The sequence below is a fragment of the Momordica charantia genome, assembly GCF_013281855.1.
Source record: "Momordica charantia cultivar OHB3-1 chromosome 3 unlocalized genomic scaffold, Mcharantia_2.0 BLBB01000003.1, whole genome shotgun sequence".
In the NCBI taxonomy this organism is placed as follows: Eukaryota; Viridiplantae; Streptophyta; class Magnoliopsida; order Cucurbitales; family Cucurbitaceae; genus Momordica; species Momordica charantia.
The window spans coordinates 320,343-337,239 of record NW_028275161.1 but is presented as its reverse complement, the minus strand read 5'-3'; the positions used below and the strand labels follow the sequence as shown (position 1 = coordinate 337,239).

At 35.9% G+C, this 16,897-nt stretch overlaps 1 protein-coding gene across 1 annotated transcript; it reads left to right on the top strand.

The window, feature by feature from the left end:
- The first annotated feature begins 11,425 nt into the window (after positions 1-11,425).
- Positions 11,426-13,129, top strand: LOC111022044 (peroxidase P7-like). Its single transcript, XM_022299207.2, has 4 exons — positions 11,426-11,674; positions 11,758-11,949; positions 12,062-12,230; positions 12,649-13,129. Exons 1-4 carry the CDS (start codon positions 11,432-11,434, stop codon positions 13,038-13,040), a joined length of 996 nt encoding a protein of 331 aa, XP_022154899.1. The 5' UTR covers positions 11,426-11,431; the 3' UTR covers positions 13,041-13,129.
- The last annotated feature ends 3,768 nt before the right edge of the window (positions 13,130-16,897 follow it).

Below are 16,897 nucleotides of genomic sequence, written 5' to 3'. Positions count from 1 at the left end.
GCCCATAGTTAGGTGAACCAGTATAAATTTGCTTGTGTCGTTTCTGTGCTTTCTCTATTTTTCTTGTTATTATGTGTGACTTAGTTTTTATTGACAAACAGTGGAAGGGGAAAATATTAAGGGTAAGTAAATTTTTCCCAACAAGTGGTATCAGAGCATAGGTTATAGAGTCATGTGAGACAAATATCAAGCACACCATTACTATGAAGTGGTTCGGAAGTTCAATGGAGAGAATTTCAGTTTTTGGAAGATGCAAGTAAAAGATCTTCTTACGTGCAAGAAGATACATAAGACTTTGGGGGAGAGACCAGTAGATATGACAAACAAGGCTTGGAATGAGATGGACGAGCAGGCCGTTGCAAACATAAAAATGACACTATCAATGAGGGTATGTAGTCTCGTGGCGAAAGAGACGACTGCGGAAGAATTGTTGCAGGCTTTGCAAGATAGGTATGAGAAACCTTTTGCCAATACAAAAATACTTCTATGGACGAAGTATTTTAACATTCACATAGAGGAGAAACCTCGGTGAATTCCTACATTAATGAGCTCACCGATACCTTGAACAAATTAGAAGGGATGAGTATCAAGATTGAGGAAGAGGTGAAGGCTATGAGGTTGTTGACATTTTTGCATGACAGTTAGAAGACGATGAAGAACATTTTTGTACAATGATACCCCTATATTTTTTTGATTAATTACATTATTGCCATTAATGGCCACTATTACGTGCCACCTCTATTTTTTTAATTAATTACATTCCATTAATGTTCACTATTATATGCCGCCTTATGTTTTTTACTGATTTACCCTCACTCCGTATTTATAATAGAAACGTTAAATTAAGACATTTATTTGCATTTGGACACTCTCTATTTATAATAGAAACGTTAAATTAAGACATTTATTTGCATTTGGACTTTTCATTTTTTTTCCCTATTACTTTATTAAATTTGGTGGCTACTACCCATGATTTCATACGTTTTCAGTTATAAATAATTGCAATTTATTAGATTGACCTTTTAATTTCTTTTATGTTACTTATTAACGACGGGAAAAAATGTATAAATATGGTTAAATTAACAATTTCCATATCCGAATTTGGTAATTGAGGAGCTCTCTTTTTGGTAATTCAAATTCTCAAATTTGGTAAATCAATATTCTTAGATTGCAAAGATGAATATGGTGATTGACGACCTTAGGCCTTTTCAAAAGGGTTGGACAATTAAGGTTGCCATTGTTCGAAAATTTTACATACAAAAGGTAGCAAACAGAAAAGGGGAACCATTGAGAATCATGAAATTGATAGTGATCGACACGAAGGTAATTTTTTTATTGAGCAAATTAGTCTTTGTCGTCCAATTTTTTATCTCTCCCACTTATCTATAATAATGTTCCACAATGCAGGGAGTTTGTATTCAAGTCAATCTGTTTAACGACTTGATTGAAAAGCTTGGGGACATGTTGGAAAAGAGAAGAAAGTATGCGATCAATGATGGAAACATCAAACCAATTGATGTGAGATACATGAATGTTCATTCCAAAATTGAGATATCATTATCTCAGAACAGCGAGGTGAAAGAAATTGAAGGAGAAACATTCTTTCTCACGATACAAGATTTTTGCAATTTTGAATCGGTTCTCGATTATCAGAGCATACGTACCTACCTAAATTTTTGTAAAGACATTTTCATAATTATTTTATTATTTAATTAGTTGAAATAATCTTTTTTTTTTTTTCAGATGTGATAGGTGGAGTTGTACAAATAAAACCTATAATTTTCAGAAAGACTCGTGATGGAAATTATTCAAAGAAAAGGGAAGTTCGACTCATGGACAATAAGTAAGTTTCTATTGTATTATAAATTTCAAATGATTTAGATACATACTATTTACCTAATCTTTTCTTATGCTTATTACATATATAGGCTGAATACAATAAAATTGACACTGTGGGACGATTTAGCAGAAAATGAAGGGCAATATCTAGAAGAAAATGGCAAGACACAAAACGTGATTCTAATCACAAATGTCAAACCTAACCAATTTGAAGGTACTTATTTGTTTGTAAAGCAATTCAATGTTGTGAACACAAATATATAAACTAAACACTACAACTTAAAATTACAGGTAATGTTAGCCTATCATCTTCAAATATTAGTGTAGTTGCCATAAATCCATTGTTGAATGAAATTGAGACATTGTGTTCTTTTTTAGTAGAGTTATAATTCTAATTATTTATTTATGAGATAAGTACCTACGAATGTGGAAGGAAAGGAAAAAAGGAGTGGTTATATCACGCATCGTAGGAGAAAATCCAAGACAAGGAGAAAGATATTACTTGCGTTTACTACTAAACCATGTTAGGGGGCCGACATCATTTGAGTACTTATTGATTGTAAATGGAAAAAGAATGTCGACGTTTAAAGGGGCTGCACAAGAAAAAGGACTTTTAGATTCCGACCAAAGTGTGCTAGACTATTTGAATGAATCAGTATCATTTGAGATGCCGTATTCTTTCCAAAGGCTTTTTGCAACATTATTAGTATACTGTGAACCTGTGGATGTGAGGAAATTATGGGAGAATTATTTTCAAGTATTATCAGAAGATTATAAAAAAGAAGACCCAGAAAATTTGGATTATCAAATGCAGCGTACTTTACGAGATATAAAATTATTCTTGGAGGTCATGGGCAAATAAATTACCATGTATGATTTACAAGAAATCAAAGATAAGTCATATGATGGTAATAGAAAGTATATGAAAGATGTATTGGATGAGCAATCAGTCGAGGTCCCAGATGAAGATATTGAAGCATCATCAAAGTTGAATGAAGAACAAAAAATTGCATTTGATATAATAATGGATAGAATCAATAATAATAAAAGTGGCGTATTTTTCGTCGATGGGCCAGAAGGAACAGGGAAAACTTTTTTATATCGTTCATTACTGGCAAATGTAAGATCAAGAAACATGATAGCAATTGCAACAGCAACATCAGGTGTTGCTGCTTCGATAATGCCAGGAGGACGAACCGCTCATTCTAGATTTAATAGCAAATGAATCATCTATATGCAATATTTCTAAGCAGAGTAATTGACACGACCCGTCCCAAACACCTACTAGTCCTAGAACGAGTCGCGCCGACCATAGACCCCGACTAACTACGAAGTCAGTGGTCAACTTCTTTCTTTCATTTGACCTGAACTTTGACTAACAACTCCGAATGGATGCACAATAAAATATAAATCTTAACCAAACAACCATTGAATTTCTCTTCCTTTCACCTTCTCACGTGATTTCCCCTTTCTTTTACCAATTCATTTTTACTTTTCTCAATTAAATTCTATTAAAAAATTCCTCTCTCTCTCTTCCCAAAAACTATTCATCTTCTTCCTCTTTCTTCTCCAAAACCCACGGATTTTCTTCCTTTCTTCCATCCTCTTTCTCTGTTTTTCTTTCTTTTTCTTCAACCAAGAACCACAATTTTAACCTCAAATAACTTGTCCTTCACAAAACCCACAAATGAAAGGAGTCTATTTTCGATAATCTCATGGTTTAAGACACTGAAACTTACCCAAAAACAAGCTTCAAAAACTCCAACCGGTTAAAAAAAAACTCTTCCTTCCTCCTTAGCCGTACACCACCTTCGATTTCTTTCTCTTCCCTGTTCATTCTTCTTCTCCTACGTTGTCTCTCTATTTTCTTCACACTTCTTTATTTTCTTTATTTTTTCCGTTGTTATGCTTTCTCTTTCTTTCTTTTTATTTATTCTTTTCCTTCCCCTCCTTTTCTTTTCTTTTTAAAACACCTGTCACCCACCTTCATTAATCAACAACAACACACACGTGCCTTTCTAAAAAAAAAGCTTTCATTTCTTTCATTTCATTTTTTTTTGCGAAATTACCAAAATGCGCTTCCAACTAAAATTCCAATTTTTTTTTCTTTTTTCTTTTTTTGTTTTTTTTTTTGTTTTTCACTTTGAAACGGTCCTTACAAAATATTACCTCCTTTTTTGAGAATTTCGTCCTCGAAATTTAGCCACAACTACCAAGAAAACAACTGAGGTTACCGAACACTTATGATCTCACTTTTTTCAGGCGGTCTTTTCATTACTTGATTTCTTCTCAAAACTTAGTCCAATGGTTATTCTGTTACACCTTTTCCTTCCATCTAAAATTTGTACCAGCTCTTTCTCACAACACATATTGTTCTATTTTAATTGTTCTTAATTGCAACTCAAAAATCTCCGACTAGTCTGACGTTTACTCAAACACACAAACACATAGAGTACATCACAACTTCTGAAAAACCTTTTTAGCACGAGAGTTTATATTCTACTAATCCAATATGCTCAAGAATTTCTTATGGACCTATAACCTCGAGTTCTGCTTTTCCCCTTTTCTACCAGAATGTAGTATATCATTTCAAGGTGACTATCGAGTAGAAACTTTCTCACTATCACAACTTCGATATTTTCTTGATAATTACCAACACACATCTTGTCGAACCTTTGTCATTTTCAACTTTCCTTACTTATCTTTACTTTCCCATACCAACTATACAGGTTCTCAACTCGTTAACTTTCTTTCTTCAAATTTACCCCAACAAAACAAAGTTCAACACTTTCTTTTTCATACCGCTCTACTAATAACGCCCCTTAATACTTGATACCTTCCAAACATTTCTGATGCTTATCAACGTAACCTCTTTTTTTTTTTTTGATCTTGTACCAATCTCAAATTTCCGTAGTTACTTTTTTCCTAGTAACTGCACAAGTTCAGACTTAATAACTTTTCTTCTACACATTCCTCACAACAAATTGATATCCAAGATTTCTCTCTTAAATAACCAATTACAACAATTGCTTTTTCTGAACGCACATATAATCCTTATTAATTAACTTTTGCACTTCTGTTCGCAAATCTCTTACCTTCGTGGAAGCCACAACAATAAGACTGACAAGACCCATTTACCTTCCTTTCTCGAACTCTGACCTAACAAATTGAAGTTCGACATAAATGGTGTCATCTTATATTAGATTGATAACTGTTATTATATACCAACTCCCTGAGAGACAAGTAAATTTCCTGACTACCTTTGGCTGCCAAACTTAAGCTTGTAACATATCCCCAGAGTTCGGATCATTTTCTCTGACTGTCCATCTGTCAGAAGATGAAATGTTGTACTACAATGTAATTCAGTACCTAATACTTTACTGCAAGTTAGGTTCGAACTTAGAAGTAAATTCGGTGTCCCTGTTTGAAACGATAGACATTGAAGTTTCATTCAACTACATATTTCATCGACATATATCATAGTTAACTTATCAAGAGTATACGTGATGTTTATAGACAACATCGAGCAGTCGTTGTCGACATAACAACATCACTCAGGTATCATCAACATCACTCAGGTATCAAATATCTAGACACAAATTCTGCTATTTCCCTGTTCGTACCTGGCCACCAGTAGCGTTCTTCCAATGCTCAGCACAACTTTTATGTTCCTAACAAAAACTCCATCTTTTTTTTTTTCCACGGAATAGTTTGCTTATCAGTCACCTCTTACTTCTTCTATCTTATTCATTATCATATCATTAAGCCAAATCTCTATAATTCTATCAATCGATCTAGACCAAATCCAAAAGTGAATTAATAACATATTCCTAACATCTTCAATCACTTCTTTTGCATTTAATTTTAACCTTTTAACTTACCTAATAAGGAAAATTATTTGCATTAGGCGAAGAAACTTTTGAGTAACCTCAACTTCCTGCTTAAAGCACCAACTACAACATTAGCTTTCTCGGTACGATGCTCAATAATGCAATCTTAATCCCTTATTCACTTAAACCACCTTCTCACTCGCGAGTTCCAACTCTTTTTGATCAAGATAACCTGGAGACTCTTGTGATCTATTTAAGCGTGACACTTCTCGCCCAATAAGCAGTATCGCCAAACTTTCAACATTAATATTACCACAGCTAACTATGGCACACGAGTTGGATATACACTCATGCTTCTTCAACTGTCTCGACACATAAGTTATCACTTTATTGCTCTATCTGCGTCCCTTTTAAACATCAAGCCCTACTCCAGGTGTCGAAAGTGACAGTATAGGGGCATAAATGAATCTTTCTCCTTAACTCTTGGAACTCGATCTACACGTTTCTGTCTGTACAACCTTTGAATTCTTCTTGGTTGGATTCTCTAGAGGAAATACTATGTTCGAAAATTCTTCTTCCTCAAATCAACGATAATATCCTGCTAACCAAGGAAACTACGACCTTGTGTAACTATAGTAGGATGTTTTAATCTTACTACCATCTTAAGTTCTCATAAATCAACATATCTATATACCTTTCACAGATGCCACATGACCCAGAACATCACATGATCACGCCAAAATACACACTTGCTAAATTTGGCATACAACTTCCTTTCGCGTAACGCCCGCAGCATAACTCTAAGAGGTTTTACATACTCGCTCTGGTTGCCATACAATACTATTATTTCATAAACAAACAATTACAAATTGATCCCAATACGAATGAAATATTCTGTTCATAAGCGATCCATAGATACCATTGGTGCTCAATCGGCCAAACCAACATAACCCAAAAACTCATAATGCCCATGACTTGTTCTAACGCAGTTTTCGTCACACCTGCTTCTCTTACCTTAAGCTTGTGATCTAAATTTTAGGAATGCTGAGGCACCTTTAAGCTGTTTCAACAATTCGCCTATACAAGACAGTAAATATATGTTTTGCATCATCACACTATTTCAACTGTACATAATCGATACACAACCTCATAGTACCATCTTTTTTTCTCAATGACACTGGTGTGCCCCCACAATGTCACACCAAGTCTGATGTAACCTTAACCAACTAATTCTTGCAATTTCCTCTTCAATCCTCTTAATCTTGAGGTAGACAGTAAACCGATTCTCACTCAATTTCTATTTCACCATGTGATCTTTTAAAACATCCGATCTTACTAATTTCTTCTTTTTCCCTTATGCTTTGCTTTCCGGTAGTATCTTGAGTTTCAAATTCTTTAAACATGCGCATTCTGCCACCTCGATGCATGACTTTCTATAATATAATGCGTATCACACATTCTTTAAATGAACTGTAATGCATGTACTTCTCATCTAATGCAGGACCCTTTTTATCCTGTCTCTGATACCAAACTGACACGACCCGTCCCAAACACCTACTAATCTTAGAACGAGTCGCGCCGACCACAGAACCCGACTAACTACGAAGTTAGTGGTCAACTTCTTTCTTTCATTTGACCTGAACTTTGACTAACAACTCCGAATGGATGCACAATAAAATATAAATCTTAACCAAACAACCATTGAATTTCTCTTTCTTTCACCTTCTCACGTGATTTCCCCTTTCTTTTACCAATTCATTTTTACTTTTCTCAATTAAATTCTATTCAAAAATTCCTCTCCCTCTCTTCCCAAAAACTATTCATCTTCTTCCTCTTTCTTCTCCAAAACCCACAGATTTTCTTCTTTTCTTCCATCCTCTTTCTCTGTTTTTCTTTCTTTTTCTTCAACCAAGAACCACAATTTTAACCTCAAATAACTTGTCCTTCACAAAACCCACAAATGAAAGGAGTCTATTTTCGATAATCTCATGGTTTAAGACACTGAAACTTACCCAAAAACAAGCTTCAAAAACTCCAACCGGTTAAAAAAAAACTCTTCCTTCCTCCTTAGCCGTACACCACCTTTGATTTCTTTCTCTTCCCTGTTCATTCTTCTTCTCCTACGTTGTCTCTCTCTTTTCTTCACACTTCTTTATTTTCTTTCTTTTTCCGTTCTTATGCTTTCTCTCTCTTTATTTTTATTTATTCTTTTCCTTCCCCTCCTTTTCTTTTCTTTTTAAAACACCTGTCACCCACCTTCATTAATCAACAACACACACGTGCCTTTCTAAAAAAAAAACTTTCATTTCTTTCATTTCTTTTTTTTACGAAATTACCAAAATGCGCTTCCAACTAAAATTCCAATTTTTTTTCTTTTTACCTTTTTTTTTGTTTTTCACTTTGAAACGGTCCTTACAGTAATAGGGCAGAGTTGATTAGACAAGCAAAACTCATTATTTGGGATGAAGCACCTATGACAAAAAAAAGTAACAATAGAAGCTGTTGATAGAACATTTCGAGATATAATGGAAAATTCAAAACCATTTGGTGGAAAGATTGTTGTCTTTGGAGGGGATTTCCGACAAGTACTTCCTGTTCTCACACGGGCGACACGACAACAAACCATTCATGAAAGCTTGGTAAAGTCATACCTTTGGAAGCAAATGGAAAAATTACAGTTGAAAAAAATATGCGAGCTCAGAATGACTACCAATTTGCAGAGTATTTATTAAAGATTGGGAATGGAACTGAACCATCAATAGTTGAAGACTATGTTCGCCTACCAAAAGATAGTGTCATTATAGATGAAGGTCATGAAGATTTAGTATTAAAATTACTGAATATTGTTTATCCTGATCTCCCACAAAATGCAATGTCAGCTGAATATATAACAAATTGAGCGATTCTTTCGACCACAAATGAGTATGTTGATGAGATCAATAATAAAATGATTCGCCTATTTCTTGGAAACATAGAAGAGTTCATGAGTTTTGACGAGGCAATTGATGACACACATAATTACTATCAAAAAGAATTTCTCAATTCATTATTGCCCAATGGTATTCCTCCTCACAAATTGATGCTAAAAATAAATGGTCCGATCATACTTTTAAGAAACTTAGATCCATCTAATGGTCTATGTAATGGAACTAGAATGGTTTGTCGGAAATTTCAAAAGAACGTCATTTATGCAGAAATCACATCTGGCAAACATGTAGGAAAACAAATCTTCCTCCCACGTATACCAATGAGCCCGGAAAATGACGAAGGATATCCATTCAAATTCAAAAGAAAACAATTTCCAATTCGACTATGTTTTGCCATGACTATAATAAAGCTCAAGGACAAATGATTCCCAATGTGGGAATTTATCTTCCTCAACATGTTTTTTCCCATGGACAATTGTATGTCGCAGAAGACATTTCTACAGCAACAACAAAGGTATTGGTGAAATCAGATGATCGATTGACAAAAAATATTGTATATAAGGAAGTTTTGACTTTGTAAGAAAATTTAATAAACTTTCTTTCTTTTTTTTTTAATTATTTTTATTTTGTCATTTTTACCTATAAAATTATTTGATATAATTAAAAGACAATATTTTATACCATATGTCACATCTTCATTTCTATCCATTGTTTATCCTACAATGAAAACTCGAGTTTCAAAAATTAATAATAGTATGTTGAAAATATAACCTAAAAAACAGATATGCACTACGAAATAAATGAAATTAAAAAAATAAGCTTGTTATTGAAAAAGATATTTTATGTAAACACACCTACAAATGACTAATATATAACTTTTTTTAGAAAAGAAAAATGTACAACATTTTTTAAAGGTTAAATTGTAGTTGTTACAGGTAATTTAACATTCCATATTTTTAAATAAAAATAACGTGCAACGCACGTGGTAAGTACTAGTATTATATAACTAACTGTTTCTTAAATCTCATATAGTGAAGTGTTGCTAATTTGAGAATGAAAGAGAAATTAAGTGGAAACTTTTGTTGGACACAATTGTCCCTTGTCCCAGCTGATGTTTTAAAAATGTAAAACAATATTCTTGATTCCCATCCCGTGATGGATTAATCAATTAAATAATGTTGGGAAAGAGAATATCAAGTAAGTCACGACACTCACACACTCCCTCTTGGTCTAATTTGAAACATCGCGCCACCTCTCTACCTCAATATAATGACGTTAGTAATTGGTTCATACTTTTTGTCACGAATCACCCAAAATAATAATAATAAAAGAAAAAAAATTTTGTAACAACTAAATCTTCTCTTCATTATCATTCAAAAATTACCAACTCTTTATTTCTCTCTCTCAATTGTTAATATTTAGTGGTAGCAAAAACAAGATAGATCATTTTCCATGCATCATGAATTTGCTTCCCTCTAAAAATCCTATTAACACTAAAAAGGTACGATTTTTTGAAATTTTTTTTATGAGTTAATTGTACTTGAAAGCGTTTTTCTACAAAATTTTAAAATATTTTACGAGTTAAGTGTTTTTATAACTCTTATTTATTTTAAAAATTTATTTATTCACTTAAAGTGCTACACTCAAAAAGCTACTACAACTTACTCGAGTCGGTAATTGACATATATCTCTAACCAAGAGGTTGTGAGTTCGATTCCCCACCCTCATATGTTGTACTAAACAAAACTTGCTCGAATCTATATTTAGATCCCAAATATGACTTTTATATGGGCAAAGTAGAATTCCTCTCTTTTCTCTCACCATGCTTTTATCACTCTTAATCATAAGGGCAAAGTAGAATTTCTCTCTCACTCTATCATTTGTTTGTTTTTTTGTTTTTCGCTTTTTTAATGCACATTGTAAGTTACATGCATGTAACTTGTAAGTAGTTGTTAGAAGTGTCGTCACTTGTAAGTAGTTGTTGTAAGTTACATGCATGTAACTTGTAAGTATAAATCCATTATGTTTGGCATCTCAACCTAACAAGTGTACATTTTTAAGCCATCAAATCAATTATGACCAGCAAATTCCAAAATTGACCCTCTTAATTTTGGGTTATTCATGTCAAGGACAACGGTATCTTCGTATTCGCTCCCAAGTATCTCTACAATGATATGATATTGTTTGTTGGATATAATTTTTGCGATTTTACTTTTAGTTTAACCTAAAAAAAACTCACACCAATAGAGATAGTTGTCTTCACTTACATACTATCGATCACTCCCTCTCCTAGTTAATGTGAGATTTTATTTGCATTCCCTTGCAAACTGAACAATTCATCTTCTTCATGCCTAGCTTCAAAATTCAATATCCTCGTGTGATATCGCAGATTCCAATAATAATCCAACACTTCCAATAATAATCCAACACTTAATTCATTACATGGGAATTAGTTTACTCCTAAATTTCATCATGCATCTCAAGTAGTTTTTTTTTTGTCTAAACTCGCATAATGTTTGTAAAAATAATTTTCAACTCTAACATGTATAAATTAGACACACTCAATTATTAAAGAAAAGTTTTAAAGCTCAAAAAATCACGTGTAGATATCTCATTTTCCAAATTTCTGCAATCCTTCAAGCAGCAGCCTCTGCATGAGACGTAGTCAACATGATTTTTGATGCTGATTGGAGATAAAACCTTAAAACTTTTTTTTTTTTTCCTACCGACGCCAGCTAGAAATCTTTCACTAAATTCTCTCTTTCTCTCTTCCTATTCCATATATATATATATATATTATATGTATGTAGTGGCTGCATCCGAATTGAAAAGAAAATGGCCACTTCAAATATTGCAGCCTCTTGCAAAATGGCCATGATATTGTCGTTGGCTCTGATGGGGGCTTTTGGCATGCCAGCGGCAGGCAGCTCCTCAGCTCAACTCTCCACAAACTTTTACCGCCGAAACTGCCCTCAGCTCCTCTCCACTGTCAAATCCATCCTTAAATCTCATATCTCGAAGGAACGCCGCATGGGAGCTTCACTCCTCTGTCTCCACTTCCACGACTGCTTCGTCAACGTAAACTCTCTCTCAACTCTCTAAACATACGATATTATGATATTGTCAACTTTAGATTTAAAGATGTTGTACTATGAGGACAGGGGTGCGATGGATCGGTGCTCCTAGAGGACAGAGGGTGGTTCAGAGGGGAGCATACCGCAGCTCCCAACAACAATTCACTCAGAGGTTTCAATGTGATTGATAAGATTAAGTCTAGAGTTGAGAAGCTGTGTCTTGGCGTGGTGTCGTGTGTTGACATCCTGACGATCGCTGCTCGTGATTCGGTTGCACTTGTAAGTTACGTTGTTTTTCAACGTTCGTAAGTGTAATTATATAAGGCACATGCAGGTGCATATATGAGTTGTTGGAGTAGTATTTGAATGAGTTGATGTTGTTACTCTGTAGCTGGGAGGGCCCCATTGGGACGTTAAACTTGGGCGAAGAGACTCCAAAACAGCAAGCTTTTCTGATGCCAACAGCGGAGTCCTTCCTGCACCCTCCTCCCCTCTCTCCCTTCTCATCTCAAGCTTTAAAGATCAGGGCCTTTCCATCACTGGCTTGGTTGCTTTGTCCGGTGTGTAGCTCCACTAAAAATATATTGGAAAATACTTTAGCTCGTTACCACCATTAAATATCTAGCAACTCATTATTTAAAGAAATTTTTTTTTTGTTTTTGCATTTCTCTATTTTACCAAACGATTGTGCTTGGATTTACAAACAAAAGTATATGTAAAAAAATTTTAATGTGGGTGATTCAAAGTATGTTTGAGAGTGATTTTCATAGGACTAGAATCACGATTTGTCATAGATTACTTTTGTTTAAAACAATGTTATTTGGAAAAAGGATTAAAATTGATTAAAGGTGATTTTTGTTGAGATGAATCCACTTTTAATTATATGCTCAATCACTTCAAACTAAACATTAAATATTTTTACCAAACATTTTAATTATAATTAAATATCTTTTTCTAAAATCACACTCGTTTTATTAGGTGCGCATACAATTGGAGTGGCAAGATGCGGGACGTTCAGAAGTCGTATATACGAAGGGAGAAATATTGATGGTTTATTTGCAAAGAAGAGACAGCAGCAATGTCCGAGAAGGGAGGGGTCAGGCGACAACAATCTCGCTCCCTTCGACATCCAAACGCCCATGCTTTTCGACAACAACTACTTCGGCAACCTTATTAAGAAGAAGGGTCTGCTCCACTCCGACCAGGTGGTGTTCTCCGGTGGGCCCACCGCATCTCTGGTCAGAAAGTACAGCACAACCAGTGGGGCTTTCAATCGGGACTTTGTTAGAGCCATGATTAAGATGGGAGATATCAAACCCCTCACTGGCTCCAAGGGAGAGATTAGAAAAGTGTGTGGGAAGCCCAATTAACATCTAGCTACCAGATGATCCATCTTTTTTTTTTCTTCAAGTGGGAAATTATGTAAGTTGTAATTTTCAAAATAACATGAGTCGTCACATGATCATGATCTATTATTGTTAATTGATAAAATAATAATTCAATTTCAAGATCTCTTATTTTAATACGTTGAATTAGCGTTTCAAACCTAAAAGTTTTTAATAATTGGGGTATATTTTAAAGATTTACAATATTTTCTTGATATTTAAAACGAGAGCAAATCGCTCGAGGAGTTACAAAAGGGATGGCCAATTCGAGAGGGTCGTGTTCTCTCTGCCCAAAATACTGTAGACATGAAACAAAAAGCATACTCTACTCGTAGGTCTCTCTACCTTTTAATTCCCCCTTTTGTTGACACACCATCCCTCCACCCCCAAACTAACTAATACTTGTTTTTTCCAAAAATACCCCTAACAGCCAAACGTCCCCTTATTTCCTTATTTCGCCCTTCCTAATGTAAAATTTTACAATCGGTAGCCTAACAACACCCTCCCCATTCAACACCACCTTGTCCTCGAGGTGGAAGTTAGAAAACTACTTACTAAGTTCTTCCACAGGCTCATCTTCCGGCAGTCCCTTCCAACGGACGAGAGCTTCCTATGTTCCTGTTGCCATGTTCACCTTGGTCCCACACACTTCTTTTGGTTCTGTAATCAGCTCGAATTCATTAGTAAGTTGAGGGGCTGTCTGCATAACTGCCCCCCACATCTTCAACTGCCTTTTTTAGTTGAGATGTATGGAAGATCGGGTGGATACTTATTTCTAGTGGTAGATCCAGCTTATACGCCATTGCACCAATCTTCTGAAGGATCTTATACAGCCCAAATAACTTAGGTTTGAGTTTTTCATTCCTATGCTTAATGAGGAAACTATATCGATAGGGTCTAGTCTTGAGGTATACCTTATCCCATACTTCCAATTCCACCTCTCTCTGATTGCGATCAACATACTTCTTCATTCTATTTTGAGTTTGGTACAGATGGCCCTTGAGGATTTTCAACATCGTATCACAGCCACCAGTTGTTTGTCCAGGCTAGCATTGGAAGTTTTCTGACTGCCATACCCGATTAATGATGACAGTTCCCTGCTATAGACTACATGAAAAGAGGTAGTGCCAATTGATATATGGTAATTCGTATTATACCAATACCCTGCTCAGTGTAGGAATTTTCCCCATTTCTTTGGAGCTTCGTTACGATAACAGCGCCCAAGTATGTCTCTAAACATTTGTTCACCGCTCTGATTGCCCATTCGTTTGTGGGCGATAGACGGTGCTTCTTCGCAAATCTATACCCTGCAAACGGAATAATTCCTTCCAAAAATGGCCAAGGAATATTTTATCGCGGTCAAATATGATGGACCTTGGAAATCCATGAAGCCTAACGACCTCCCTCATAAACACCTCCACTATTGATTCCGTCGAGAAGGGATGACATAACGACATGAAGTGAGCATACTTGCTCAGCCAGTCCACCACTACGAATATAGTATCCTTGCCCAAGGATTTCGATAATCCTTTCACAAAATCCATAGTCGTGTCCTCCCAAATTCGTTAGGGGCCAGCAACGGTTGTAGCAATCCTGCAGGAGACAATACCTCTAATTTATTGTGCTGACATACTAGACATTTCTCTGCATACTCTTTCACCTCTGCATTCATGTTAGGCCAATATAGTTCCCCTGTCGACCTTTTATATGTCCTTAGAAACCTTGAGTGCCCCCTATGACGGAGTGTGACCATGGAATGCTTTAGCCTTTCGAATGCCTCGTGGCCTGCTCCGTCCATCTAAAACCGTCCTTCTTAAGTAGTTGTGTCAACGGTGCGGAACTACTCTCGTATCGACAACAAACCTCCAAGTTACCTATTAAGCCCAAAAACTCACGTAATTCCTTCAGAGATGTGGGGCAGGGACACCAGAGCATAACTCTAATTTTCTCCGAATCTACTTCCACACCTTGCACAGAGACTCAATGTCCAAGGTACTCTACCTTATCACACCCAAAATAGCACTTCTTTAGGTTGGCGTAGAGGGATTTGTCTTTGAGGATGTTGAAGACTACTGTCAGGTGGTGAGTGTGTGTCTCTAAGTCTGAGCTGTACACTAATATATAATAAAAAAAACTAGGATAAATTTATGCAAGAATGGACAGAAAAATTTATGCAAGAATGGACAGAAAACCTAGTTCATAAGTGATTGAAAAGTTGCTGGGGCGTTGGTCAAGCCAAACGGCATGACTAAGAACTCGTAGTGCCTTCGTGCTTTCTAAATGCAGTCTTTTGAACATCCTCCTCAGAAATTCAGATTTGGTGATAACTTTGTTTAAGGTCTATCTTAGAGAAGATTCGTGATCCATGCAATCATCAAACAACTCTTCAATGATCGTAACATTGTTCGATGCCCTATAGTCGACGTAGCATCTCCAACTGCCATCCTTTTTCTTGACTAGGATTACTGGACTCGAGTATGGGCTGATTACTCGGCCTAATTATTCCTACGACTAGCATCTCACGTGGGGTCTCACATTCACTGGTTGTTCCCCTTCCTTTAGCTGAATCCCATGGTCAATTAATCCGTGGGAAGGCAGAACTTCTGACATTTGGAAAACAGAGGCATAATTTGACACCAGATCTTTAGTCTCATGCAGTTTTCATTTCCAACGATTTTCTTCACCCATATCTCCCCCCTCTGCTTGAGTAAATGCTTGTAATTCCACAAAATACCCTTAATCCTGTTTCTCCGATGAACGAATTGATCACTTGAATAAAACTTCGAGGCGTGTAAGCGAGGGGTCTTCCTTTATGGTTACTTTCTTCTAGTCTCGAGTGAACACAATGGTAAAAGCAGGTAAGTCTACCTCCATTTTTACCATCGTCTTTATAGCCATTGCATCTCTAACACTACATCCAACTCTACCAATTCCAGTGGTAAGAAATCCTCAACTACGGTTATCTCCAACAATCCCAAGACTACTCCCCGCACATGTACTTCCCCCTCACAGCTACTTTGGACTGCATGATCACCCCATAGTTGATGGTTTCTATTTGCGGTAGGTCCAGCCCCTCGACCAATTTCTGGGCTATGAAATTGTAGGTAGCCCCACAGTTGATCATCGCCACAACCTTTCTCCCTTTTATCGTCTCCCTAATCTTCATTATATTAGGCGTAGTGAAATCCACTGATAATGCACTAAGTGAGCTACATTTCATGAAATTTATATTGAAATCATTTGTTAGTTTTCATTTCTATATTACATATTTACACACAAAAGATATATTTTGTATGAATGAATAATCGAGAGGAAATGAGACATAAATGGAGCAAATTGAGAGAAAAATCATATCTTGAGCGAGTAAAGAAGGCATTATGACACTTATTGGAGCCAAAATACCCGAGAGAATAGTGCCATGGGACCCGAAAAGACATCAAAACACCTGCAACAAAGAAAGAAAATTTTTTGGTTTTTTACCTGAAAGGACAGCGCCTAGGCGCCGGTAACAACGCCGCGATGCTGCCCTATGGCGCCGTAGCACTCCAAACTTTTTTTTGTCCACCTTTTCTCATGCAATGTATGACATCATGGCGCTATCGCAACTGTTTTCCTTTTAAATTAGGTTTTTCAGCTGAGAATTTTTTACGGACTTTTGGGAGAGAGACAGGGGACAACTTGAAAAGAAAGGAAAAAGGGGCATTAAAGAGCTTAGAGAAAGGATTTTCAAGGCTTGGGATGTGGAGATTCAATTGGGAACGATGATTCAACACAACGGATTTAGTTTATTTATTTTTCCCTTGATTTTTGTAGTTTGTTATGAAACTTTCTTTGAGACTTTG